The following is a 27,539-nucleotide window of genomic DNA, read 5'->3' on the forward strand; positions in this document are numbered from 1 at the left end:
GATTCCATCGTCAGTTCTAGTTTATCCCTCTTTTTTTCTCAGAGGTATAACCCCCTTTAACCACCATCACCAACTCCAAATCACACACACACACACACACACACACACACACACACACACACACACACACACACACACACACACCGTGACACACACACACGGGGCACACACACACACCGTGACACACACACACACACACACACACACACACACACACACACACACACACACACACACACAGAGGCACACTCACACACTGGCGCTGCACACACACACATACACCAACTCAGTGAAATAAAGGAAGAAAAAAAACCCGAGGCACCCCTCCCCACCTCCCCCACGCACACACTGGCCGGACACCCACAAACGCGCGCGCACGCACACTGATATCACAAATGTGTGTGTGTGTGTGTGTCACTGACTGGAGTGTGTGTGTGAGAGAGAGAGAGCCGGAGAGAGAGAGAGAGGGGGGGGGGGGAGGGCGGGCGTGCTCAGGCACGCGCGCAGTTTGTATATGCCGCATGTGTGTGTGTGAATCAGAATCAAATTTATTTGTCAATTAAACCTTGGCAATGGTTATAAGACACATTCTCAAAGAATCAGCCCCCCCCCCTCCCTACCCCCCCGGGCCCCCTCGCTCCCGCAACAATTCTTCGTATTCTTTGCAGTTGAACATGAAATGACTTTCATCTTCTGGGCTTGCAAGGCGATGTTGCGACGTCTGTATCGATCCATCGTCTGTTTGCATAGCTATCAATGTGGTTTTCATGCCATTTATATTTCAGTGCTACGATCGTAATATACTTCTCTAATTTAGTCCAAGTGCTCTCAATCTGTGCCTCGCAAAGCAGGTTTCATGGCTTTTTTGTTTTTGTTTTGTTTTTTGTTACGATCGCAGTAAATATGAGAAAACAATGTGTTGGCCTCTCATATTTTGCAGAAATGTTCGTTTCACTGTTGCAGATTGCCCTCAGAAAGAAAACTTTATTGAATTCACTGAATTCACTTCAACTCTCTTTCCTAATCTGTCTGTGTCTGTCTGTCTCTCTCCCCCCCTTTCCCACTCGACTGTCAAACAATGCCCGCGGGCGGTACATGTCTTTGAAAGAAACCCAAGATCGAATGCTCTTTTGTTCTTCATTGCAAAAGAGGAGCATGTCCACTTCCGCTTTGTAGGATGGCTGACTTGACAGCGAAGTATCAGAAACTTGCAACTGAATATGCCAAGGTATAATTGAGTGCAAACCGTTTTTTATGTCCATGTAATCGTTTCGTTTCCTTTTCTCATTTGATTTCATTTTGTATGTGTTGATAGGTGCACCAAATTACTCTGTGTTTCGACATTTTGCCAAACGCCACACCCCCAAATGCAAAACGAAGGAAGGTTGTGGTCAGTGACAGATTTTCGCCATGTGACGGTAGATTCAAGTGATATGAACACTATACCAGTTTTATACTATCAGAGAAATTATATAGAATGTGGCTGATGAACACAAATTGCCACACCATTTCGAGCAATAACATTAACAAAGACAGTTCTAACCCAAACCCAGGCTAAATTAATTTAGGCCCAACATTTTTATGTACCCAGATTGCCCACAAAGTCACTAATTTCGGTCAGTCAGACTGTAATAGACAGTGGCAGATTAGACCATAATAAAAGAACAGTTGTATGCTATGCAGTTGTTGATTTAGGAGGTTTTCTAGTCTTTTGAATCTCATACTGTCATAGCAAATTATGCAGTGTCACCAAACAGATTTGAAGTAAAACTAAAAGGATCATCATTCATTCACTTACTGTACAATATTTTCAGCTTGTGACGACGCTCTTCACTTGATAAGAATTTAGTTCATAAAAAAGCCATGAAATATTTTGATATTCATATTGATTTATTTCGTTTAGAACTATGACTATATAGTGATCATTGCATCACATTCTCTCTCACTTTTGTTTATTTCTCTAGTATATTTTTTGCTCTGTCTGAAACCATTAATTCTTCTTTCAGTTACTTGTCAGTGCTAGTCTCTTTAGTCTTCTGTTTGTTCAGCTTCTCATTGTATATTTGCCAGTATTAACCCCCCTCTTTTCCTTATGTTCTTTCCTCTGTCTGTCTGTCTGTCTGTCTGTCTCTTTCTCTCTCACTACATGAAAATCTCTCTGTGTGTGCATAAAGTTGTATTTTTTCAATAAACATGTTTGAATATGATACCTCATACCTGCTTTTGGTTGAGTGTATAACACACACAAACACACACACACACACACACACACACACACACACACACACACACACATGTAGATAGATACATACATACATACACAGATACATAGTGTACACACTGCATGCAAGCCACAGATTCATTAATGATATATGCTTATTCTTGTACATTTTTGACATGGAAATGAATGAATTAAGTGTGTGTGCATCCCCTCTTCATGCCCTTTTATTGCATCTCTCTCTCTTTAAAGATAAATCAGCATTAGGGTTTTACTGTTGAACCACTTATGCTTAACAATATTCATACAGATTGTTTTCTACAATACTTATGACAGTGCATATGACACCATTATTTGTTACAGCTGAAGGCACAAGTTCCAGTTTTGAAAAAGGCATATTTGGATGAACAGACAGAATGCAGTTCAACAAGGGTATGTTTTGAAAAAAGCACTGAGTTAATCAAAGATTTCTTAGTCTTATATTTTAGAAATAATTTGTTTTTGTTTTGTTTTTATTATCTGAAATAAAATTCATAGCAAGCAGGTTGATAGGATCTTTCGCCAAATTCATTGAAGGCATTCTTTATAGAGAACTGAAATTGTTATTTGAGGAAAAGAAGGGTTAAATAAATACAAATACTCATGGTTACTGTGTCGCAGAATGATGATAAGAGATAGGAAGTATGGTTACAGATATTTCACGAGATGTGTATCCAGAATGCCTTACTCTAGTTCCAGCATAAAGAAATATTATTCATTGATTTGTTAAATGTTGACATTAAAAAAAAAATATTCAAGTTTGTTGTTGTTGTTTGTGCATATGCTTTAAATGGTTTAATGTGTTTTAGTTTTTGTATATATTTGAATTTATAGAACTTTGTTATTAATTCTGATGTCTGTATCTGTGTTTCTGCATGTGTATGCGTGTATGCATGTGTGTGTCTGTGTATGTGTGTGATCTCTGGGGGTGGCTTTATGTGCCAACAAGGCACGAAGAGGATTAGCTAACTGTTAACAAACAGAAACTATACTGCTTCACAGGAACAGTTAAAGGAGAAGGAGCAGTCGATGCGGAAGTTTCAACAGGAGGTGGAGAGTCTGTCATTTCGCAACCAGCAGCTGTCCAAGCGGGTGATGGTGCTGCAGGATGAACTGGAAACGCTGGAGTCACAGAAAAAGAAACACAAGGTGCCTCAAGTCAGAATGTGTGCTGGAGCATATGAATATCACAGTATGCTTGTGCATGCCACATATATTCGTTAATGCTTCTTTTGCACATCCTCAATAGACGGGAATGAATGAAGATTAAGTGTGTTATGCATGTGTGTATTTGTGTGTGTGTATGTATGTATGTGTGTGTGTTTATCAACACACACACACACAAACACACACACACACACACACACGTTTTGAACATTTCATGTTGTTTATGTTTGCATGTTCTTGTCAGTTTTTAGGTAATGCATTGATAAGAAAAAAGTTGTTTACACTAGAAAATTCACACACATGTATACTTGTGAGAAATTGCACATTTATGCACACACACACACACACACACACACACACACACACACACGCCATTCACTGAAGAAATGATTTCTTACCATTTTCCTCTCCCATTCAGTTTCAAGTATGTTTATACATACTGCCAATGGCAGAGTAGAAAATGGTTTATAGGAATTTGTACTCTTATTGTTTGTGTTTTTTCTTTATTGTGTCTTTCAACTAAGTTATTCCTAAAGATTTCTTGGCTTGTTATCCCAGAAGTTTTCAACTGACAACCAGCAATTTTTGTTGTTGTGTTTTTTTTTTTTGGTACTGTTGTTAGACTTTATGTGTTTTTGCTTTTTTTTGTTCTCTTCTTTCTTCCTCTTCTTCTACCCATGCCATGAAGATGATAGTCTCTCAGTGGATGATAGTTCGCAATGACCATTGCAAAGTATTATCATACTCATTGAATATGAGAATGTAAGTTGATGTGGTCATCATGGTTTGCTGTGCAGCATAAAGGGGGGGAAACTCCGAGTCCTGAAAAACTGCAGCACAGTACCAGTGTGTATGGGGAGGAACTGCAGAGCAAGATAGAGGAAAATGCCAAACTGCATAGCAAGGTATTCAATGATTTCATCCTTTTGTGTGATGTTATTATGAATGGTATGCTGTAAATGTAATACCGATACAGCAAAAGGTATTTGAGAAGAAGAACAGTATAAGAATGCAGATGAAAATGACAGAAAGGCTGAGAGAAGAATGAACAGTCTGAGAGAGAGAGAGAGAGAGAGAGAGAGAGAGAGAGAGAGAGAGAGAGGTAAAGTTAGAGAGACAGAGAAGGGAGAGACAGACAGCTGCAAGACAGACAGAAGAACAGAGGCTCTGTGCCAGATAATTTTGTCTGTCTACGTCTGCTGACATAAGATAGATTGATGCATGAAAAAAAACACAACAAATTTAACAGTTCTTAGTTTCAAGAAAAAGTATAAACATTGCAGCACTTTCATCACAGACTTCCGTGATGTCCGATCCATTGAATTGGAAAAAAAAAGATAGAAAGGAAGGAGTATACAAAGGGAGGTCTCTAGCCACATCCACTTCTGATTTCTCTGCACGAGCAGGGTAGTACTTTTTACAGGATTGGAGGAATCCAACACCTGCTGGAGTCCTCACCAGTGGGTCACAGTACAGTAGGATATAATTGATTTGATATGGATACTTATATAGTGCCTATCCTCGGTCGGAGACCAAGCTCTAAGCGCTTTACAGACACGGAGTCATTTACACAACAGGCTGCCTACCTGGGTAGAGCCGAGTGACAATTGCCATTGAGCACTCATCATTTGTTTCCTGTGTCATTCGATCAGATTTCAGGCATGCACACGTACACACTCAGACAGAATATAACATTTTTTTTTATGTGCATGACCGCTTTGTTTATTTACCCTGCCATGTAGGCAGCCATACTCTGTTTTTGGGGGTGTGTATGCTGGGTATGTTCTTGTTTCCACAACCCACCGAACGCTGACATGGATTGCAGGATCTTTAACATGCGTATTTGATCTTCTGCATGCATATACACTTGAAGGGGGTTCAGGCACTAGCAGGTCTGCACATATGTTGACCTGGGAGATCGGAAAAATCTCCACCCTTTACCCACCAGGCGCTGTTAACTGGGATTCAAAACCGGGGACCCTCAGATTGAAAGTCCAGCGCTTTAATCACTCGGCTATTTAAACACAATTTTAAGAAAAAAAGAAATGTCCTTTCCTTCTCTCCTTAGCTACAAGAGGTGTCCACGTCATACGAGCGCCAGATAGTGGATCTGGAAGAGCGCATCAGAACCTCGGAGCAGGACCGCAGCCAGCATGAGGACGTGGTGAGCACCCTGCGGCAGACCAGCAAGACGCAGATTGAGCGCCTGCAGCAGGAGAAGGCCATGGTTGAGGTCCGGCTGCAGTCACAGGAGAACGAAATCAAGGACTACAGGTCACGGGCTGAAATGGCGTGAGTTGGTTTCTGAAGAATATGAAGGACAATGATGAAAACGCTGGAGTGATATGAAATACTGATTAAAAAAAAAAAAAAAATTTTTTCTTCCAGATTTATGCATGAGCCCCTTACTAGAAAGTAAGATAGGATATTACAATCTTTTTTTTTTATTTAAAAATTTTTAGTATGTTTATTTATTTCATTTCTTTTCATTTTCCAGACGTTTACTAATTTACTGTTAATGCACAAGCACTATATTCATTTCATACAATGTTCTTGCATAATTCAATATGCCATGATAACCATTTGTTGTTGTTGTTTTTTCACCTTTAAAAAACACAGACTTACATATTTAAGTTAGTACTTGCATAAGACGTTACTTGACAAAAGCTTAAAGTGTGACACATAATGCAATAATAATACTACAATCAGTTTTCCAATAATACAGTGTTTGATATTTTTGCTTAAGATTATTATGGTAATGAGAATTACATATTGAATTTGAATAGAAATGGTGAGAGTGAAATATTGATGAAGATGATGAAAGTAGAAAGAATGAAGATTTTCCTGCTTCTGCAAAATAAGAATGGCAGACCTAGTTCCCTTGTTACTGGCCCATCCCAACTCCAGTGACCTGCAAGCTCTACAGCTGAGTGGAGGACCTCAGCATACAGCTGCCTTCATCGCGGATATTGGGGTGTCCATCTTACAAAGTTCTGTTGTGAAGTGTGTTGTGGTGATGTAGCAGAACTGTCAGTTCTCAGTAATTTTGCTGGTTGATTAGGCTTCACTATTTAGATGCAAACTTTCATGGATATTGTGCATGCATGTCTTAGTTAGTTGCCTGAACATTTTCAGGGAACAAAAACTGAACACAGTCAGCCAGGATTTGTCCGGTCGCTTGTCCAGTGCCAACAAGATTATCTCTGACAAACTGCCCTTCATTGATACCAGTGAGTGCTGATTTATTTTTCCTGGTTTTCATGAAGGACTGTGTGTGTGTGTGTGTGTGTTTTGTCGTTGTTGTTTGTCTTTTTTTTTTTGTTGCTGCCCCATTATCTGCACCATTTCAGTGGTATTACTCCGATGCCGCTCATTTAGATTCCCCCATACACGGCCACACCTGGGTTCATCAGTCACAGTTCCAGTGTCGGCAGTCCACAGGGAACCATCGATGTTAGGTCGCCAGGAGGCCACACACCAGATGAGAACCTGCACTGCTGCTGAGTCACTCCGGTGGTGCTCAGTGGTTCCTGTTCTGATTTAACGTACTTAGAACGCCACCTACTAAGCCCCCTACTAACGACAATATTGGCTTAGTCGTGGAGCCAGACTTAGTGAGTGTCCCTCCCAGAGTGGAGACCGCCACCACGTCCCTCAAACAAGAGCCCCCCATGAATCTGCCGACAGTGAAGACATTGACAGGACTCACCTCAAGCACAGGAGTGGAGAGGTATCGAAACTGAGGTCACCATGAGAGCAGGGCATAAAAGGCTACTGACTTTGGGACTGTTTTGTTTATATTGATGATGATGAAGGTTTATCTTTTTTTTTGTTATATGATTGATTTGTTTTGTTCCTATGATAAGCTATCCTTTAAGAACAGTATTGGTAACAAACAATAACACTGCAGTCTTGTTTTATTTGGTGATGACAGCTTGTGCTGTCCATGCCTGGGTGTGGGTGTGAGGAGCTTGGGGTGGGCAATGTGGGAGTCACTGTGAGCAAATTGAAGGTGGGGAAGAAGAGAAATTAAGAAAAAGAAAGTCGTTTTGTTTATCTCTGTGCGTATGTGTGTTCACGCATGTGGTGTATGTGTGTGTATGCTACTTCCGTGCTCATTTGTTTCTTGGTATGGATTTTCAATTCAATGAAAATAATGTGCAGGACACAGAGATTTGAATGGGCTCAACCTTCCCACACACGACCGCAAGCATCAGCTGCGGGCTCGTGAGCTGATTGGTCAGGCAGCCAACCTGGTAGGGGAGTTAACTCAGGGCCTGTCCAACTTCTTCACCTACAGTGAACAGCGCTCACGCATCTATCCTTCTGACGGAGTTACGGAACCTCTCAGTCCTACCAACACGAAGGTGATGCAGGGATTTGTTTAAAAATTTGTTTTGTTTTTAAATGTTTTAAGTTGATGTTCCCACATGTTTTTTGTTGTTTTTTTTAAAATTTCATAATGCATTATCCATTTTATTTGCAAAGTCTTTCTTACAATTCTCTCCTCCCACTTTTTTTTCTTTTTTGGGTGGGGTGTTGGAGTGGAAGAGGGGGGTGTTGAGAGAAGCATGAGAATGAGGTACACCCTTCAGTGTTGCTTCATGTGTGCTATCAAAATGAGTTTATGTAATTTCACAATGGTGTGTGTGTCTGTGCGTATGGGTTTGTGTGTGTGAGAACAAAATAATTGTGAGTAATGATACATTTGTGTATGTGTGTTTATGTGTTTGTGTGTGTGTGTGTGTGAACAAGACGAGTGTCTAATGGGTCTAAGATGAGTGGTGTGTATGTGTGTGTGTGTGTGTGGGCATGGTAAGCGTGGCAGTGATAACACCATCATTTCGAAAGAGAAACAGCAGTTAAAAGTTGACACAAATGAAGGAAATTAAATTCCACACTTATCGGTCGAACTGAAACAGCCATTTGCAGTACAGATTAAGAGAGCATGTATTATTGACAACGCTGGTTGGAACCTTGGTCCGTTTTGCTTTCAGTACTGTAAATACCTGCACGAGAATCTGGCGTACCTGCGACCGGTGGACCAGTCCTTGAAGCAGTTCTCAGAGGACCTGAGGGATGATTCCCTCACCATACTTGTAGGTTTCTGTTATTTTCGGACGCACTGAACTTTTTGCTTTGCTGTTTGTTTGATTTATGCTTTTTTTTATGTTTTAAACTGAAACAGGTTTATAAAGGTGTTGGTTGTATCTGCTTTGTCATCATCATCAGGGGTTTGGTTTGGATAGTGTTTGTTTTAATCTTGCAGTGGAAATAGAATAAATATTTATTTTAAAAGTGGTGACCGTTGAAAAAATCTTAGTATTTGTATTGTGAATTTCTAGCTATGCTGCCTTAGTCCAAAAGACAGTAGAAATTAGTGTGTATTTATTGTATTTGTTCATAGCATCAGAACAGTGCTTTTTGCTGATTGCAGGAAACAGCAACAGATCTTCAAGACTTTTCTAAAAACTTTTCCCTTCTGGTTGCATACTGCAACAGGCTTTTACCATACCAGATATTAAGGTGAGCTTTTTTTGTTTTTGTTTTTTTTTCTTTTATTTTTGTTCCCTATTTGGAGAAATGGTATTATGAGAGAATAGCCATATTTTGCAAACATTTTTTTTTGTGTGTGTGTATGCATAATTTATTTTGATTAATCTTGCAAAGTTTCTTAGTGGGTAGATTATGTGGATGATGATGTAAAGAGTTTAGGAATCGTGTCCAAAGATTAAGATATGTGTAGCTATGGATTTCATAGCGTATTGTTGTTTAGATGAGGAGAAAAATTGATAGCAATAATGATATAGGGAAATTAAAAAAAAATTTTTTTTTAACAAAAATAGAGATTACAAGCAGCTATTTTGAAATGATGTGTTGACTTTTGAAGGAAAAAGAGGACAAAATGAGAGTGAAACTGATTTGTTGTAAAGACAAATATTTATATACCAGAAATCTGTCCTTGCTTGTATAATGCCTGCGAAAATGTTTTACACTTAAGGTTTAAGATAACAGATGTAAAACGTCATCTCGGTTGTGCATGATTCAAGAAAACAGTTCACAGTCTGACAGTATTCTCAGGCTTTTTTGTGCTGTTCAAATTAGCTTAGAAATATCTGCAAGGACCATTTGGTTTGATATTTATTGCCTTTGCAGTTGCACTCATAATATTGGTGATTTTTTAATCGGTGCAGCTTTGAATGTAAATGATGAAATATTTCCCTCTTCTCATTCATTGATTCACATGTCAGGTGGTATGCAGGTATGTCAGGTATTTATTGTAAATGGACTGTCTTTACAACTTTGTTGTTGATCAGATAGTTTGCAAAAAAATAAAGGAGTCAAGATGGCTGCCATCAAAAGAGGGTGCTAGTCAGGATGCAAAGGGGAGGTATCCTACTTCGGGAGATTATCAGGCCATAGCTACTTTCATTTTCTCCGCATAGGCGGGTAGTAGTTTGCACAGGACAGGACAGGAATCAGACCCCTGCCGGAGTCTGCACTAGTGGGTCACGGTAAGTATGTTACTTGAATGTAATTTTAGGAAGAAAATTTCTTAAATTGATTATGAATAGTTAGACCTTGTTCCAGCCGCTTCTCAGTGATGTGCATTAGCAGTGAAGAATCATAAGACCGCACCTCATTGTCACAACTTGGAAGGCTTTTTCTACAGTGTGGTTTTTGTTATTTGTTGTCCAAAACAGTCTTGAAGAGGAAAGTCAAGTTTCATCCTGCACCTCCACTCTAGCCACCAAGAACCGAGAGCTGTTGAAATCCTTGGCCAGACTGAGTGCAACTTTCAACAAACTGGACACCTACATCACCATACTTGCCACGCAGAGTAGGTTCTGTTGAGAAAAAAACAAGAGAAAGAAAAAGAAACAGAACTTCAAAACACATCTCAAATATGACAAAACAATTTTTTTTTTTTTTTTTTTTACAAATCAGTCACCTTATTTGTTCTTGGAAAGTTAATGACATGATGTAGAACAGAGCTGGTAACAGTTATGATTTTGTTTTATTTTTGTTTGTTTTACACTGGTACAGATCTGCTTTAAAAAAATTACCTCTGCAAGGTTTGGAATGCTATGTTTTGCAGGAAAAAAATATTGTCACTGGAGAATTTCAAAGATACACCAGATATATATACTGACATTGAACAGAAAGTAGGTCAGTAATTATGCCAAAGATACAACAGATATATACTGACATTGAACAGAAAGTAGGTCAGTAATTATGCCAAAGATACAACAGATATATACTGACATTGAACAGAAAGTAGTTCAGTAATTATACCCAAGTTAATGGGATTTGTCAGCACACATAACTTTGGCTGCTCAGTGCTGATCTTTACCTTGTCGTCTGTGCATCTGCTGTTTTTCCTCATTTTAATGTAAGACTGAAGATTGTGTCTTGAGTACCAGGATATTTCAGGGACTTTGTGATTTTTATTTTTAATAAGGAAAGTAATTTCAGATGTTTAACAAAGAAATAATATAATGAGCATCATGAAAGAAAAGAAAAGAAAAAAAGAAAGAGGAAAAAACCCATGATTCATAATCATAAATGAAACAGATCTCAGTTCATAAGGAATTAGAAGTGATGGGAGGTGGGGGGAGGGTGGTGGGAGAGTTGTTTTTTTTAATCTTAACAGGGAGATTAATTATAGAATGAACAATCACAAGTTGTTAACAGAAATGAAATTGAATGCCTTAATGTTTTGAATGATTCAGGCAAACAGTCTGATGGTCATCCACAGTCCAGCCATCCCAGGTTTTTTGTGCTGCTTAGTACAGCTTTGGAACACCTACATGAATCCATCAAAGGTGACATAGAAAAGAAAAAAAAATCGCAGAATTTTTGTTAAACATTTATGAGATTTCTAAGCAGAAAAGAGTGTGTGTGTCTGTGTCTGTGTGTTTGTGTGTGTGTGTGTGAGCATGTGGTGTATGTGCATGCTTTTCACGAAGTTGTTTAGATGTATCCGTGAGCGTTTGTGATTAACTCACAAAGATAGGCTTGTGCACTAAGTTGAAAAAGAAAGTTTTTGTGTCACAAGGCCCTGTTCGATTTTTCTTTCTTTCCTTTCTCTCTCTTTTATATATATATATATTTTTATTTTATTCTTTCCTCTATTTCAGACATACTACAACATTAAACTTTCTGAGTGTTTGAGGATGTTTAGTTGGTGCAAATATGTTTGAGTATGACTGCACGTGTGTGTGCTTATGACTTCATGTGTGGATGTGTGTGACGCATGTGCATGCATGCATGCAGTGCTGGAAACAAATCTGCAGATTAGGTACTCTGCTATCACTTCATTCAAGTCTTACCTGAAAGTACGCTTTTAACTAATATAGAATACACCATGCCATTCCATTGTTCTTGTTGTGTATGTGAGTGTGTGGATGTGTGGGTGTCTGTACATATGTGTTTTGTGTGTGTGTGTATGTGCATGTGTGTATGTGTGTGTATGTGTAAACGTTTGTACATGTGTGTGTATGTATTTGTGTGTGTGTGCTTGTTTATGTGTTTACCCACTTTTGTAAAGCGCATAGAGCCCTATCAAGAGAATAGGTACAGTATAAACTTGGATAATTATTATTATTATCATTATTATCATTTCTACATTTCAGAGTATCTGTGTGTGCTTGTTTATGTGTGTTTACCCATTTTTGTAAAGTGCCTAGAGCCCTGTATAGAGAATAGGTGCAATATAAACTGACATTGTTATTATTGTTATTATTATTATTATTATTATTTTTACATTTCAGAGGTGTCTAAACACTACAACTCTAAGGTTTCCCTGGAGCACCAGCTGCCGACAGCCACACAGAAACTGAAGACAACAGACGAGTGCGTCGTGTCCTCTCTCGTTTCTCTTGTCACCAGCACAGGCAAGGTAATAAGCAGGCCCTGTCCTGCTCCACCCACCTTTTCCCCTTCCCAGACCTCTCAGTTCTTTTTTTTTTCTTTTGATATATTTTTTATTCAAAATTTTCACTTTTACATTACAGCAGACCTATATACATATATGGGAGTGCACTCTTAACTCACTCAGTACGGCCAGTCCTCTCTTCTCCTCTGCACAGACCCCTCGGATGTCCAGTGGGTGTCTGAATGACCCAACCTTTAGCTTCCGTCATCAGAATTGTGGTATTCTTTGTCAACATTCACCTCTTCAGTATAAGAGCCTTCCGCTTGCAATATTTTGATGATGGTAACTGAGGTGAAACGCTGTTAACATTGCCTCTTTCGCCGTTCGTATGGAGAGAGTTAATCCCTGTTTTCCTTGCACTCATTTTCATGATCGTTTCAACACTTGTCTGGCCACAGAAACGTTTTAATTCAGCTGATGTATGGTCATGGGCCATTTCTATTAACCACCCATGCAAACGTACAGTAACAGGAAATGCATGCATTAGACACGTGAGAATGCAGATGAGTGTGTGTTAGTGATCTGCTGCACGGTTAGGTCTGGCAAATCAGCCAGGTGATCGTCTGTAGCAGAACTGTGGGGCAGAAACAAAAGAAGGAAGAGGGGAAAGAAAGCGTCGATCGAAAGAACTATCCCAGTAGTACGGGATGGGTGAATATCAGCAAGGCAAGTCTCACCAAACGTTCTTTCACACAAAAGGGAAGAGGCAGCAAACCCATGAACTTCCAGATAGCTTTCCTGTCATGACCTCTCTGTTCTTAAGATTTATTTGCGTTATAAACCAGGTCCAACATAGTAGCTTCTTCCCCCCCTCCTCTCCCACCCATCTCTCTGATCTTACTCCTCCTCCGTTTCCACCTCCCCTCCTCCAGAGTCGTTTATATTTATGTCATATGTAGAATCGATAGACAGACAGAAAATACGAAAAAAAAAACCCTTAGCTGTATGAAGAGCACAGGATCAGGAGTCGGGATGGCTGCCGGTAAAAGAGGAAGCTAGTCAGGGATACAGAGGGGAGGTAACCTACTTCCGGGAGGTTATCGGCCGTAGCTACTTTCGTTTTCTTGGCATAGGCGGGTAGTAGTTTGCACAGGACAGGAATCAGACTCCCTGCCAGAGTCTGCACTAGTGGGTCACGGTAAGTATGTTACATAAACGTAATTTTAGGAAAAAATTTCCTTTATATTTAAGTCATGTGTTCTGGGTAAAAACAAAACAAAACAAAACAAACAAAAAACCCAAAAACAAAACAAAAATGAATACAACAGTGTTTATCTGGTTATTGCCATACTTTTCTTATCACTCGACTGTGGACAGTTCTTCACCCCCAAAAGATTCTTCTTTTTTTTTTCTAAATTACTTTTTTATTGAAAATTTTACAAAGATAACGACAGCAAAAGGCGGAGAAAAATAACAAAAATGCAGACAAACATACACAGAACACTTTAACATAACTTGACATAGAGTCACATAACCATGGCTATATACATCTATAATGTATATCTACATACGTACCCACATTGACACCCACATGAAAAAAAAAACACACACAAAAATCATGCACCCATGCATGCTTGAAAGATTTTAAAAAATAATTTAGAAAAAAAGCTATTCATTTCCAGAATTTGGACAAGGTGAATCTTCATTGTTGTAAATGGTCGTCAGTTACAATACAATACAAAAGTCTATAGTATGATACATCTTTTTATTATTGCATGGTCTATTACAATACAGTTCAAAACTATATAGTATAATACATATTTTTATTATTGCGTGGTCTATTTATATTGTGCAAGATAACTGTTTTGATCCTACTAATTGTTTGTCTATTTTTTTGTTCTTACCTTTTTTCAGATGTCGGCATTCATGTCGGGAAACCTGGACTTTTTCACAGAGGGTGCAGGGTACCGTACCCGGGGCAGCAGCATTGGCACGGAGCCATCCTGCGAGGGGCCCCGCTCCCACCCTGCCGTCACAGAGTTCAGGCAGAAGACGGCCAGTTACCTGTCTTCTCTCAGTTCTCGGGTATGTATGTATTTGTACCGTGGCTGAGTGTAGGTGTTGGTGTTTTGTTCCGTTTTACTTTGGAGGGAATTGGTTGGTGAAGTGCACTTGTTTGAGTTTTGTTTCGTGTTTTTTTTGTAAGTTTGATTTGAAGGAAAAGTGCGACTTTATAAAGAGAAAGAGAGAGAGAGAGAGAGAGTGTGTGTGTGTGTGTTTTGAATATCGAATTTACAAATACTTACTGTTTGTCTTGAGATAAATGAGTCAGGTGTATGCACACTGTGATCATCTTGTTTTACCAGCTTTCTTGCATCAGCACATTGCTTGTTTCAGCTCTGATGACACTTCCTTAGACCTTTTGTATCTTAACTCAAATATCCATTAACGCAAGCAGATATATCTTGTCATCAAGAACTCCTGATAACTGTTTCAGTGCTGTGAGAATTACAGCTTGTGCAATCTGTCCCATCTTGGATGTCTCAGCAGTGAATTTCTGATGATATAAAAACTATAAGAAAGACAGTTTGCATTAGATCAGTCACATACCACCTCAGTTTTCAGTGTTTGCGGCATTTGTTCTGAATATCATTATCAGAATCAAAAGCACTGTATACACCGTGGAACAATACTTACCAAGTAGTGAAACATGACTTTCTAGTTTTGATCACATTAAAACTTGCAGAAAAGTTCTTGAAAATGCTCAAACTGTGCGCAAACGTTGTCAGTAAGTTGCCCAGGAATTGTATCCCTTCCCAGATCGTTTACACTTGAAAAGAAAATTCGATTCCAGAGCACTGCTCAGGCATTGTCATGAAAATACTTGTTCTGGCATCCAAGAAAAATCCACGCTCTAGCGTCCAAGCAAAGTAGACACACTGTCACCTGAGCAGTTTATCAAGTGTCCGGCGGAATGATTTCAGCAGACCCTGTTGTCTGTATAATAGTCGACGGGCGCAATAGCCGAGTGGTTAAAGCGTTGGACTGTCAATCTGAGGGTCCCGGGTTCGAATCATGGTGACAGCACCTGGTGGGTAAAGGGTGGAGATTTTTACAATCTCTCAGGTCAACATGTGTGCAGACCTGCTAGTGCCTGAACACCCTTCGTGTGTATATGCAAGCAGAAGATAAAATACGCACGTTAAAGATCCTGTAATCCATGTCAGTGTTCGGTGGGTTATGGAAACAAGAACATACCCAGCATGCACACCCCTGAAAACGGAATATAGCTGCCTACATGGCGGGGTAAAAACGGTCATACACGTAAAAAGCCCACCTGTGTGCATACGAGTGAACGCAGAGGAAGAAGAATGTATAATAGTCATAGTAATGATAATGATAATGATAGAATGGTAATAATGATAATAGCATTGATATAATATCCATATCTGTATGCTATGAATCAACATCTATTCCTTTAACTCGTTCTGCTCCAGGTACTAGTTAACTCATACCATGATTACATCCCCTGTGGACCAGGTACGAGTATTCTTGTACCAACACATTATTCTGATTTTGTTCATTCTTGCCCGGTGCAGTTGGGCATTCTAAACTGAACTGTTTGCGGATTCCGGAAGCATGAAAACGAAGCTTTGTTCCATCGATTTTTGCTGTTTTAGTGAACCACCCTGTTTATTTCTGCAGTGGTCTCTTGTAGTGTGCTGGTCCAGGGGAGTTGAAGTAGGCATGTAGCTGTGGGGTAGAATGAGTTAATGTGTGTGTGTGTATGTGTAAGAGTGATGCTTTGTGTCAGACTGACATGTTCTTGTAAAGCGCATTGAGAGATTTGAAAACATGATATAAATGTACTGATATCTAGTTGTTGATTTTTCATATTGATATTATGTATACAACTGTTGAGCTTCTCCTCCCCCTCCCCACCAGCCACGGCCAGACTCGGTGCCGCACCGGGTGGCGGTGCAGAACCGGAAGACGTTGCTGAGCTCGGCGGAGAGCAAGGAGGGTCTGGCCAAGCAGATCGCCGTGTTCCAGGACAAGGTGGGCAAGCTGGAGCAGGAGAAGGAGCACTATGTGCTGGAGCTGCAGCTGCTCAAGATCAAGTACGACAACGAGCAACAGGTCAGTGGTGCTCTCAGCAATGCTGGGTGGCAGTAGGTTGATGCCATCACAACAGGTCAGTGCTGCTCTCACCAACGCTGGGTGATGATGATGAATGTATGGATACTTATATAGCGCCTGCGCTTGGTCGGAGACCAAGCTCTAAGCGCTTTACAAACACGGGGTCATTTGCACAACAGGCTGCCTACCTGGGTAGAGTCAACTGACGGCTGCCATTGGGCGCTCATCTTTCATTTCCTGTGTTACTAAATGGTTAAAGCTGTCCAGACACGGCAGTTCGTGTGAGCTGATACCTGTGTCATACACACTCGCACTGATGTACAGTTATGGCTGATGCACATGTTTTGCCACTTTTATGAAAAAAAAAAGATTCTTTATGGTACCTAGCCTGTTATTAACAGTGTTACATCGGGTATCAGTGGAAATAGAAAATCTTTCACTATCTGTTTATGATATGCTAAATTGAGAGAGACAGTACTGCCACTCTTTCTCCAGCCGACATTTTTTCTTCATGGAAGATACCAGCCTCATGAAGTGACAAAACCCACTGGTTGGTTGGTTGGTTATCAGGCTGCTGTGGCCAGCTAGTGCCACTACACAGCATCTAGACGAATTGGTACTATTTACTAAATTATCCCCAAAGCTAATCATAGAACTAAGTTTCCCCAGTCCATACACTGGAAAATGTTGGGAAGTTTCCTCTGGGAAGCTGAAGGGGAAACTCATATGCCGGTTTGACTGGCTGGCAAGGCAGCTAATGGTTAGTGCTGCTGCCACCGACACTGGCTGGCAGCCAGTTAGTACTGTTCTCACCTGTATTTTTAAGACCTGTTCTCACCTGTATTTTTAAGAGCTTTCAGAGTAGGTAGAGAGGAAAATTGTATCGATTTACTTTCATTTTCTCCGCATAGGCGGATAGTAGTTTGCACAAGACAGGAATCAGACCTGCCGGAGTCTGCACTAGTGGGTCATGGTAAGTGTGTTACTTAAACGTAATTTTAGGAAGAAAATTCCCTTTTATTTCTCTTGTAGAGATGAAGGGAAAGAAAGGAGGAACATTTCATTCCTCTTATTTGCAAGACTAAAAAAAAAAAAAAAATTGGAAAACAAACGCAAGATGTTAAAAGAACATGCGTGGCCTTGCAGTGATGACGAATCCATGTTGGTTCCAACAGAAAGTGAAGAAGATGGAACAAGAGTTGGAGATGCTGCGTAGTTCCAGTGGTGTCGGCAGTGCCATGACGAGTGTGGCTGGTTCTATAGAAGACAACATCGACCGCATTTCTCTGCCCACTTCTGAGAGACGCACTGAGTCCACAGGCTCGGTTTCCAGCGGACCCATAGAAACTGTAAGAGTGAGTATAAACATGTTCATGTGAAATGGCATGCTTCTATGCTTTTCTGTTTGTTGACTTGAAAGGATATGAATGGTATCTTATGCTCGCACGTCTTCTCTGTCGATCTCTGCTGTCTTGAATCCATCCTGTCTCCGCTATCCATAGTTGGTCATTTGTGAGCTGTTTATATTCTGATCCATGGGAAGGTTTTATTTGCTTTCATTGCTACAAATGTCACAAATGTCATACTTTCCTGATCGAAGATTGACCTCTGATTCTGATTAATGGCAGCATTTCGACACATTTTAGCCATACATTGGGTGCACAGTATCATAATGGGCCAAACCTAAAGAAAAAGTATCAGTAAGTATTACATAATAGTCTGTAAAATACAGAAAGCATGGGTCAAACTTAAGGAATAAGTATCGCCTTTGTATTCAGTAAAATACAGAAAGCTTGGGTCAAACTTAAGGCATAAGTATTGCCGTCGTATTCAGTAAAATACAGAAAGCTTGGGTCAGACTTAAGGAATAAGTATTGCCTTTGTAAGTAAAACACAGAAAGAAAGCTTGGGTCAAACTTAAGGAATAAGTATTGCCTTTGTAGTCAGTAAAATACAGAAAGCATGGGCCAAACTTAAAGAATAAGTAATGCCTTTGTAAGTAAAACACAGAAAGAAAGCTTGGGTCAAACTTAAGGCATAAGTATTGCCGTCGTATTCAGTAAAATACAGAAAGCTTGGGTCAGACTTAAGGAATACATATTACCTTGTACACAGTATTATAAAGGGCCGAACTGAAGGAAACAGTATCACATAATAGTCTGCAAAATATAGAAAGCATGTGTCAGACTCAAGGAATAAGTATTGCCTTGTACACAGTAGTATGAAAAACCAAACTTAAGGGAAAAGTATCACATAATAGTCTGTAAAATAAGGAAAGTTTGGGTCAAACTTAAGGAATAAGCCTTGCCTTTGTAGTCTATAAAAAAAAAAACAAAAAAAAAGCAGGTACGCATAGCCAGCATGATCGGCTGTGTCACGGAAACTGTGTGTGCACGTACAGGTGGGTCAGCTGGACATGCGGCGGGAGAGCGGGTCTGGGGACGCGGAGACGAGGGAACAGCTGATCAAGGAGCACTTCACGCAGCGTATCAACGACATGACGCTGCAGCTGCAGCAGGCAGACAGCAAGGCTGTCCACTTCCATGCAGAGGTGGGAACATTACAGTCTTTGCTTGCTGTGCACTTTTGTGATTTTGTGCTTACCCACGCACACACGCAAGCACACACACACACACACACACACAGACACAGATGCAGCTGGGTGACAGCAAGGCTGTCCACTTCCATGCAGAGGTGGGAACATTACAGTCTTTGCGTGCTGTGCACTTTTGTGATTTTGTGCTTACCCACGCACACACGCAAGCACACTCACACACACACACACACACACAGACACAGATGCAGCTGGGTGACAGCAAAGCTGTCCACTTCCATGCAGAAGTGGGAACATTACAGTCTTTGCGTGCTGTGTACTTTCGTGATTTTGTGCTTACCCATACACACACACACACGCGCGTACACACACACACACACGTATACACACAAACACACACACACACACACACACACACACACACACACACACACACACACACACACACACTCACACTCACACAGATGCAGCTGGCTGACAGCAAAGCTGTCCACTTCCATGCATAGGTGGGGACATTACAGTCTTTGTGTGCTGTGCACTTTTGTGATTTTGTGCTTACCCATACACACACACACACGCACATGCACACACGCACGCGCACGCACGCACGCATGCATACACAAAGGCTGGTATAAAAAGGCGTGCGTGTGGGCTCAAGTCATAGGCAGTATCCACACACATACTTGCACGCACTTGGTAAAATACACTCATGCTCGCTGTACTTACACACACACACACTTGCTAATGCACACTCATGCTTGCTATACTTACATACACACATGCAAATGCACGCTCACACTTGAATACACACACACACACACACACACACACACACACACACACACACACCGCTTAGCCATGTACACAAAACATGAGCACTCTTATGTGTGCACACACACAGGCAGCCACCTCACCTCTGTGAAACATTTAAGATGATATAATAGGTTGCAAACAACAAAAAACGTTCACAGAATCGTGAACACACACACGCATACTGAAAAAGGCACACACATACACACACACACACACACACACACACACACACACATGCATACGCTTCACTTCTAGTGAATAGACCTTAAACTGAAGATTTCACACATGCATATGCAAAAAAAACCCCCAAAACCCCCCAAAAACAAACAAATGATAAAAGGCTGTATAATACATGAAATCACAATTTATTAATTAAAAAAGAATATGTGTGAGCCACAGGCAGAAGAAGAAGTAATTGAGCTACAGGTATGTCACCCTAATATTAACCCAGCAGGCGAGTCATGCTACATACCACTGTTGACAGGTGCGAGCACTGCACAAGCAGCTGAGTCTGGCGGAGAGATCCAAGTCCATAGCTGAGGAAGAGCTGAAGGCGGCCAGTCAAACAATGGCACAGCTCAAGGTAAATGATAATAATGATAATACCTGTACGTTTTATGATGACGACTAGGAGAATGTTGTCATCAGTTGGGGGTTTGGCAGAAGGGTATCCCGTGCATGTTGAATCAAGAACACCATTCAAAAAGTGATTCAGTGGCAGGGCAGGGTCTCTTCTGTTGTGTGGCCTGGTTGCAACCTAACATTGATAGTGCCGTGTGTACTACCAGTGCTGCTAAGACTGCACCCAGGTGTGGCTGTGTTTGGAGAAGTGATGCTATTGAAACAGTGCAGATGATAGGCTGGAGGCTGTGTTTGAAAAGAGGGGCTAAGTAAATGGTGCACATTTTCGTAACAGTACCCTTTGTTGGTTTTTTTATTTTATTTTATAGAAAATGTGGGTCTCTGAGACCCCCACATCAACAGAACAGGAATTGCTATTTGCAAGATATGTTTTATTCGTTAACTTATTAACTGAGACGACAAAAAAAAAAAAAAAAAATCAAAACAATTCCAGTACAGGATTTGAGGAATACATGGAATCTAGAGTTAATCTGATACAGAAAACAAGAGAGGCAAGGCCTTCAAGACTCACTTGCGACACGCACTTTATCCAGTAAAGGAATGAAAAAAAAAAAGGATTTTGAATTACATTTTTTTAATGACAAAGATGGGTTCACCAGATCCACAATGTATACACTGAAAATTAAAGTAAGTAGGAAAGAACCAAGTAAACATTTAGATACTGAACAGTAAGTAGCTAACCCTTCTTCTTTCTTTGTTTTTTTTCCCCCCAGGATGAGCTCCAGACAACCACCCGCAGTTACGAGGGCCAGCTGAGCATGATGAGCGAGCACCTGGCAGGCATGAACGAGAAACTGGCTCAACAGAAGGATGAGATTGACGACCTTCGTGCACAGCAGACACAGAGCAAAGGCGTCCTTGGAAAGGTATCTCCTTTCTTTCCATGTTCAGCAGTGAATAAAAGAAATTATATAATCATGAAATTTGTGCGATAGAGTTAACACCGTGCGTGAACAGAGTGGTATATTATCAAGGGGGTACAAAAGAATTACTGAATTACTGAATTTACAGGATGAACTCACTCCGAACGATGGAACGCTATAGCATTCCTGACTTAAGGTAGCGTTCTGGATGACGGAACACTGTAGCGGTTTTGACAATTAAAAGTTTTTCCCCATTTTCCTCATGGGATAGCATAAAAAGTCGCAGCTACACCGGACATTGCGAACGTGTCAAGGGTTGAATGGAAAGTTTCTTCATGAGATTTCATAACAACACGCTCCACAGCAAGCCAGCGAGTTCAGGACCCCACATGACAAGCTAATTTGCATACATATTGAAAGTGATGTCACAGGCGATACAAGTGGAAATTTTTGGAGGAAACTAGATCACAACAGCGGCTTTTACCACTGCTGAAGTGATTGAAATGCTTCAAACTGAAGGTTTTGACATTGACGAGGATGATGAAGACATTGAATAAAGTATCTGTAGTGAAGAAAGCTACCAGCAAGTAGGTACTGATAGTGATTCAGCTTCTGAGAGCAGTGAAGAGGGAGGGGGGTGGGCGTTCACACGACGTGAGGAGGGGGGTCAGTGGGTCAAGTACAGTGAGTTTCATTCAGTTACTTTATGTTTTGTATTTTTTGTGATTTTTTTCCTAACCCTAACAAATGGGTCATCTGTAGGGAAAAGCAAGGGAGAAAACTATTCATCTGGAGTAATTTAAAAGAGAAAGGATAGAAAGCTCCTTTGCATAGGCCAAGGACATATAGAGGCCCGTCACAAAGGGTTTTTCTGTTGTTTTATTTGACAATAGTTATAAGGAGAGAAGAAGATAAGAAGACAGTGCAGTAGAATGTTAGGCAGCTGACATTGTGTACGACACACATATGTGTATTTGAGAGCTGTGCCTCGGAAAGTGACTGGCCAACGCTTAACAGCTTTCAGTTCAAATTCGAATTGGAATAGCGTTACGCCACGCGAGTTACCTCGATATGTCAGTGGTTGGACACTGTCACTGCAGTGAAACTGTCATCTGCTTCACGGCATGTGCTGTCAGTTGAACTATGATTATCATAGCCAACTGAGCGTTTGGCTACACTTGTGTTTCGGTTTTTTTTTTTGGTTTTTTTTTGTTTTGGTCACGACATATTTCTCTTGGTGTGATTTCTCTTCACGGGAAAGAAAGATTGTTTCCTTCTACCTGAAAACTGTACATGATAGTTATGAAGGCTGTTTTTAAACTCTGGAAGATTTTAAAAACTTTTTGAGTGAAAAGATTGAAGCAGTGATGAGTTTTTATTGTACCTTAACCTTGACTTGAAGTAGATGCTAATGTGGAGATAGCCTTGAGTGGTCGGCAAGGCTCTGAGCAACGTAATTTGATTGGACTTGCTTTTGAAACGAAGAACACCATGCTTCAAGAAAATGATGCAACAGGTTCTGTTTTTTTCTCTCAATACTTGATCCTTGGGTATGGCAACATTGGGAGTTAAGAGAAATGTACGTCTTTGTTGAAATACTAACAGGAAAAAAAGATTTTTGAGCTGTAGGGATGCAGTAGAGATACTCTGTGTGTTTGGCCATTGGTTAAATTCTTGGGTACAGTTCATAGTGGAAGAGGGGTGTAGATCATGTGTAATGGTATATAATCCAGAAAATGTCTTGTTGGTTTTTAAGTAATGAACAATACTAAAGTGTTCAGCTCATATTCGAAAAGGTACATCATGAATAATCATCTATAGCTGATAACAAGTATTCAGACCAAGAGTAATAATCTGTACCTCAGCAGAAAATATTTCCTCACCATGCATGAACTCGGACCTTTTTCATATTGTGCACAGGTGGGCAAGAAGACCAAGAAATGATGACGGTACAAACGGTTAAAGGACGCCAACGCCTTACAGGTCAGCAGACTAGATCTGTTGGAGGACTTGTGCTCAGTGGTCCCTGGCAGTGGCCAGTGGTGGTGTTCGTTGGAGTTTTGAACTGTGATGTGTTAGTGACTGCAGTTGTGCTGCAAAAAAATAATAAAAAAACAACAACAACAAAAAACAAAGTATTTACCTGATGGATAGACAGAGAAATCTTGAATTTTATGTGGGAAGGGAAAGTTTGATTTTGTTTTAGATCTACAAGAGAATTTTTCTCATCCATCTGTCTGTCTGTGTGCCTGTCCATTACTTGTTTATTGCTTAATCTGTGTTATGTATGGGCGGAAGTTGTGTGGTTTTTTTGTTTTTTGTTTTTTATGGAAATAAATGGGAACCAAGAAAAACAAAACCAAAAAAAAACTCACAAAAATTGACAGAGATAAATTGCTTGATGACAGTGCAGCATTGAAAGCGTGGAAGATAAGATATGCAGAATTATCGCTTCTTGAACTTGAGACCAGTGTGTGGGGGATACAGATTTATACGTCATGTGTTCAGTTGTACATGCTGTATTTTCTGTGCAAAGAATATCTGATTGTTTTCTGTGTGGAAACAGAGCAAGGAATTGCTGCCACATTTGTTCAGGCCAACACAACTAACAAGCTATGTGACGTTTTGTCCAGGCCCTCAGTTTCTCAGCCTCCCCGTTCCTCACCACCTGATGTTGTTTTTTTTCTGAGTTTTTTGTGTCTCGGGTCATTCCATAATCCATCTTCTTGTTAAAAAAAAACCCAACCCACACACATAAAAACAAAAACAAGAAAAACATCACCACCACAACACACACACACTTGATAAAGGAGCTCTGTCTTCTGAACATGGTTTGTGTTGGTAGTGAAGAATCAGAATTTCACTTTGACATAGTTTGCTCTCTCTCTCTGTCTCTCTTTCACTCTCTCTGTGTGTGTCTCTCTCTCTCACTCTCTCTCTCTCTCTCTGTATGTATGGATAGATGTGTATGTATATATGTATATGCAATAACTTTAAGGAGAATGTAAGAAAAATTCTAATGGTTCAGCAGACTGAGATTGTTGAAACATGTTTGTCTTGCCATTCTGTTCCGTAGTCAGTGAGCTTGAACTGTGTTAGTTTTGTAGTTGTTTTTTTTTTTTTGGTACCACATACATTGTGGGAAGTGTGTCTCAAACAGTTGGGTTGTATCCACAATGTGTAGTATGGTCATCCTTCATTGGTAGTATTTTTCACTGTTTTGGTCACAGCTTTCAGCTTGTGTGAGACAAGCGGGAAGATTCTTCTGTAAATGCGTGGGTCAACTGGATGTAACGAAGAAGAGACAGGGTCACTATGGTAGCTGTCGTTATGTGCAGTGCGTCTGATGCTGGTCTTTGTCAGAGTGGTGTGATGCACATTCTGAGTGAAACAGAGACCGACTGAACCGGTAACTTTGTACAGTGTACACATGTTGCGTATTGGCGCAGGATACTGTGCTGACATTGTCAGTACTGGTGAATACTTTCACCAGTGTGCCTCTGTGTTTGTGGACGTTGTGTTTATTAATCTCGTTAATAATAGAGTTAATCAGTTTGAAAAGGGACATTTATTTACAGTATCCTCTTACTAAAACTGCACCTTCTTCCCATCTCCTTCGTGCCCCCCATCACTGTATTTTTCTGTCCAGTGTTTAACATGTCGTTCATCCATATTGCGTCTGCATGTATCAGGTCTGTTTTTTTGCTCCTGTGAGAAATCCCATTCGTTTTTTTGGAACATCCACATCAAAAGAATATAACCCACAAAGCCATTCAGACAATATACATGTGTATTCCATGACGTGTATATCCCAATCCAGATTACTGTTCGTTGTGGTTGAATGTGTTGTGGCGGCATCTTGAAGGGAAGGCAGAAAAATATGAACAACTAAGTGAATGTATCAGACAGAAATTAGTATATAAAAAAAATTTGACGTGAGCATTTAACAGAACATGCTGTTGTGATTGATTTGTCAGTGTCGATGTATTTTAAACATATATATGTATATTATATGTAATTAGAGAGTAACATGTCCTAGCTTTTGCAAGCAGTTTTAGGAATACTAGGACAACTGATAGAATGGTAGAGAGAATAAAATGAATTGTTGTGGGAAGTGTGAAATGTGATACTATATAATGATATATGAGGAAAGATCATGTTTGTTTACTTCTGATAGGAAGTGCAGAGAGAGAGAGATGCACATGTAAACATGTGCACGCACACACACACACACACATACACACATGCACACACATACACATGGGCACACAAACACTCACACAACCATACACCCACACACCCACACATGCACACACTCACACTCAATTTCACACACACACACACACACACACACACACACACACACACACAGAACTGTACCATAGAAGTAGGAAAAACAAGGCATTGTACATAAGAACTTACAACAAGAATCAAATTCTGGTAAAGATATCTCTTTGTTAGGAAATAGATCTGTTGACAGAATAACCAGACATCATTTAAAGAAGGCATTATTTTGTTTATTTTTTGTTTGTTTTTTTGTTTTTTTTTGTAAAGATTTCTCAAGTGTGCTCTTAAGCTCCTGCCATCATAAGCACATCATAGATAAAAATCCATTTTTAAAGATTTTGATATCTCATCTGATTTTCAGATAATACCAACAATGACAATTTTGAATCTGTGTTTTGTTGTTATTGTTTTTTTTTGTTGTTGTCTAATTATGACCATGAAATTGTTGATAAAAATGATGAGATTGATATTTGTTTTCAATATAAGTATTTGTTGTGTGGTCTGTCTATTTATGTTTCTTTGTCTGTTTTTCATGTTTGTTTATGCAAGTTGTTTGTTTCTTGACAAAACAGCTTTGTAGATGATATCTGTTGGTGGTTGTTTTTTTGTTTGTTTGTTTTTGTAGATTTTTTGTTGTTGTTGTTCTGGTAAATGTAACATGAAGACAGTGCAGCATTTTGTGTCATTGTGCCACTGGAATCAGCTTGTTAGATGAATAGAAGGTGTTAATATCCAGTGGTTGTGTATCAGTTTGGTAATCACAGAGTTGGTTTATACATCTGACAACTTCTTCACCTTTGGAAAGAGTCTTTTGCTCATAGAATATTACATGCCACTTTACCGTACTGTTCTGTGTATTCTGGACTAGAATATTGAACTGTCTTTAGCTTGGATGGCTAATGACAGAAAACGGTTTGCAAGCAGATGGATAGAGTGTAACTTTCAGTAGAATCTGTCACTGACTGAATGTAACATTCCATGTTTGTTTGGTGTCCCAGAGGTCTCATTTTCTTGTGATCCATTCCCAGCATGAAAACAGTGTGCTGGAGTTTGCAACCTGGTCAGCATTTCTTTTTTTTTTTTTTTGGTATTACTTCTACCTCCTCCTTAGATTCAAATCAAACCCTGTTGCCAATTATTTTCGGGACTTCTGTCCTCTTGAATTGAAGGACTGTGTCAGTAAAGTGAAGAAAGGCGAGAGACAGCAAAGAAGAAAAACTGCACAGAAGAGTTTTGTGTTTTAAAGATGAGGTCCGTCAACCTCCCTGTCTTTAATACAAAATGACAGGCAGCCATCTTTTGCTGCCTTTGAAGAAGATGACAACAAGAAAGAAAAAAAAAAGTTGAACCAGTTGGAGCTTTAGTTTTTGACGGTTGAAAAGCACACCAGTTGTAAGTCAGTGTTAAGTGGAGTGATGGCCTAGAGGTAACGCATCCGCCTAGGAAGCGAGAGAATCTGAGTGGGTTGGTTCGAATCACGGCTCAGCCGCTGATATTTTCTCCCCCTTCATGAGACCTTGAGTGGTGGTCTGGATGCTAGTCATTCGGATGAGATGATATACCGAGGTCCCATTTGCAGCATGCACTTAGCGCACGTGAAAGAACCCACAGCAACAAAAACGTTGTTCCTGGCAAAATTCTGTAGAAAAATCCACTGCGATAGGAAAAACAAAATAAAACTGCACACAGGAAAAAAAAGGGTGGCGCTATAGTGTAGCGACACGCTCTCCCTGGGGAGAGCAGCCCGAATTTCACACAGAGAAATCTGTTGTGATAAAAAGAAAAAAAAAGAAAAAGAGCCAACACATGGTTGTGAAGAGCAAGGGAATGTTCCTTGAACCTTGAGTTTTCATGAAAGTACCATGCCTAAAATGTCCATTCAGAAAGTGCTTGTGTTCGTTGTTGATAATTTTAAATGTTGAAACTGGACATTCATTT

At 40.1% G+C, this 27,539-nt stretch overlaps 1 protein-coding gene across 2 annotated transcripts in view; it reads left to right on the forward strand.

Moving 5' to 3' along the window:
* The first annotated feature begins 1,163 nt into the window (after positions 1-1,163).
* The window catches only part of LOC143295835 (protein phosphatase 1 regulatory subunit 21-like), a 26,626-nt gene continuing 250 nt past the window's right edge, over positions 1,164-27,539 (forward strand). Inside the window, exons 1-19 of one of the 2 annotated variants that reach the window (XM_076607481.1) lie at positions 1,164-1,228; positions 2,582-2,650; positions 3,260-3,406; positions 4,222-4,329; positions 5,493-5,716; positions 6,560-6,654; positions 7,589-7,791; positions 8,422-8,523; positions 8,862-8,950; positions 10,129-10,265; positions 11,158-11,250; positions 12,199-12,326; positions 14,217-14,387; positions 16,248-16,442; positions 17,618-17,791; positions 18,844-18,993; positions 20,294-20,392; positions 21,165-21,317; positions 23,235-27,539. The exon at positions 23,235-27,539 is cut by the window's right edge and continues 250 nt beyond it. In XM_076607481.1, coding sequence (XP_076463596.1) covers positions 1,178-1,228; positions 2,582-2,650; positions 3,260-3,406; positions 4,222-4,329; positions 5,493-5,716; positions 6,560-6,654; positions 7,589-7,791; positions 8,422-8,523; positions 8,862-8,950; positions 10,129-10,265; positions 11,158-11,250; positions 12,199-12,326; positions 14,217-14,387; positions 16,248-16,442; positions 17,618-17,791; positions 18,844-18,993; positions 20,294-20,392; positions 21,165-21,317; positions 23,235-23,258 — 2,412 coding nt within the window. In that variant the 5' untranslated portion in view covers positions 1,164-1,177 and the 3' untranslated portion in view covers positions 23,259-27,539. Of the gene's footprint in view, positions 1,229-2,581; positions 2,651-3,259; positions 3,407-4,221; positions 4,330-5,492; positions 5,717-6,559; positions 6,655-7,588; positions 7,792-8,421; positions 8,524-8,861; positions 8,951-10,128; positions 10,266-11,157; positions 11,251-12,198; positions 12,327-14,216; positions 14,388-16,247; positions 16,443-17,617; positions 17,798-18,843; positions 18,994-20,293; positions 20,393-21,164; positions 21,318-23,234 lie in introns of both variants that reach the window. The other variant, XM_076607480.1, reaches the window with a different exon arrangement.

Source organism: Babylonia areolata, chromosome 21 (genome assembly GCF_041734735.1).
Source record: "Babylonia areolata isolate BAREFJ2019XMU chromosome 21, ASM4173473v1, whole genome shotgun sequence".
Taxonomy (NCBI): Eukaryota; Metazoa; Mollusca; class Gastropoda; order Neogastropoda; family Buccinidae; genus Babylonia; species Babylonia areolata.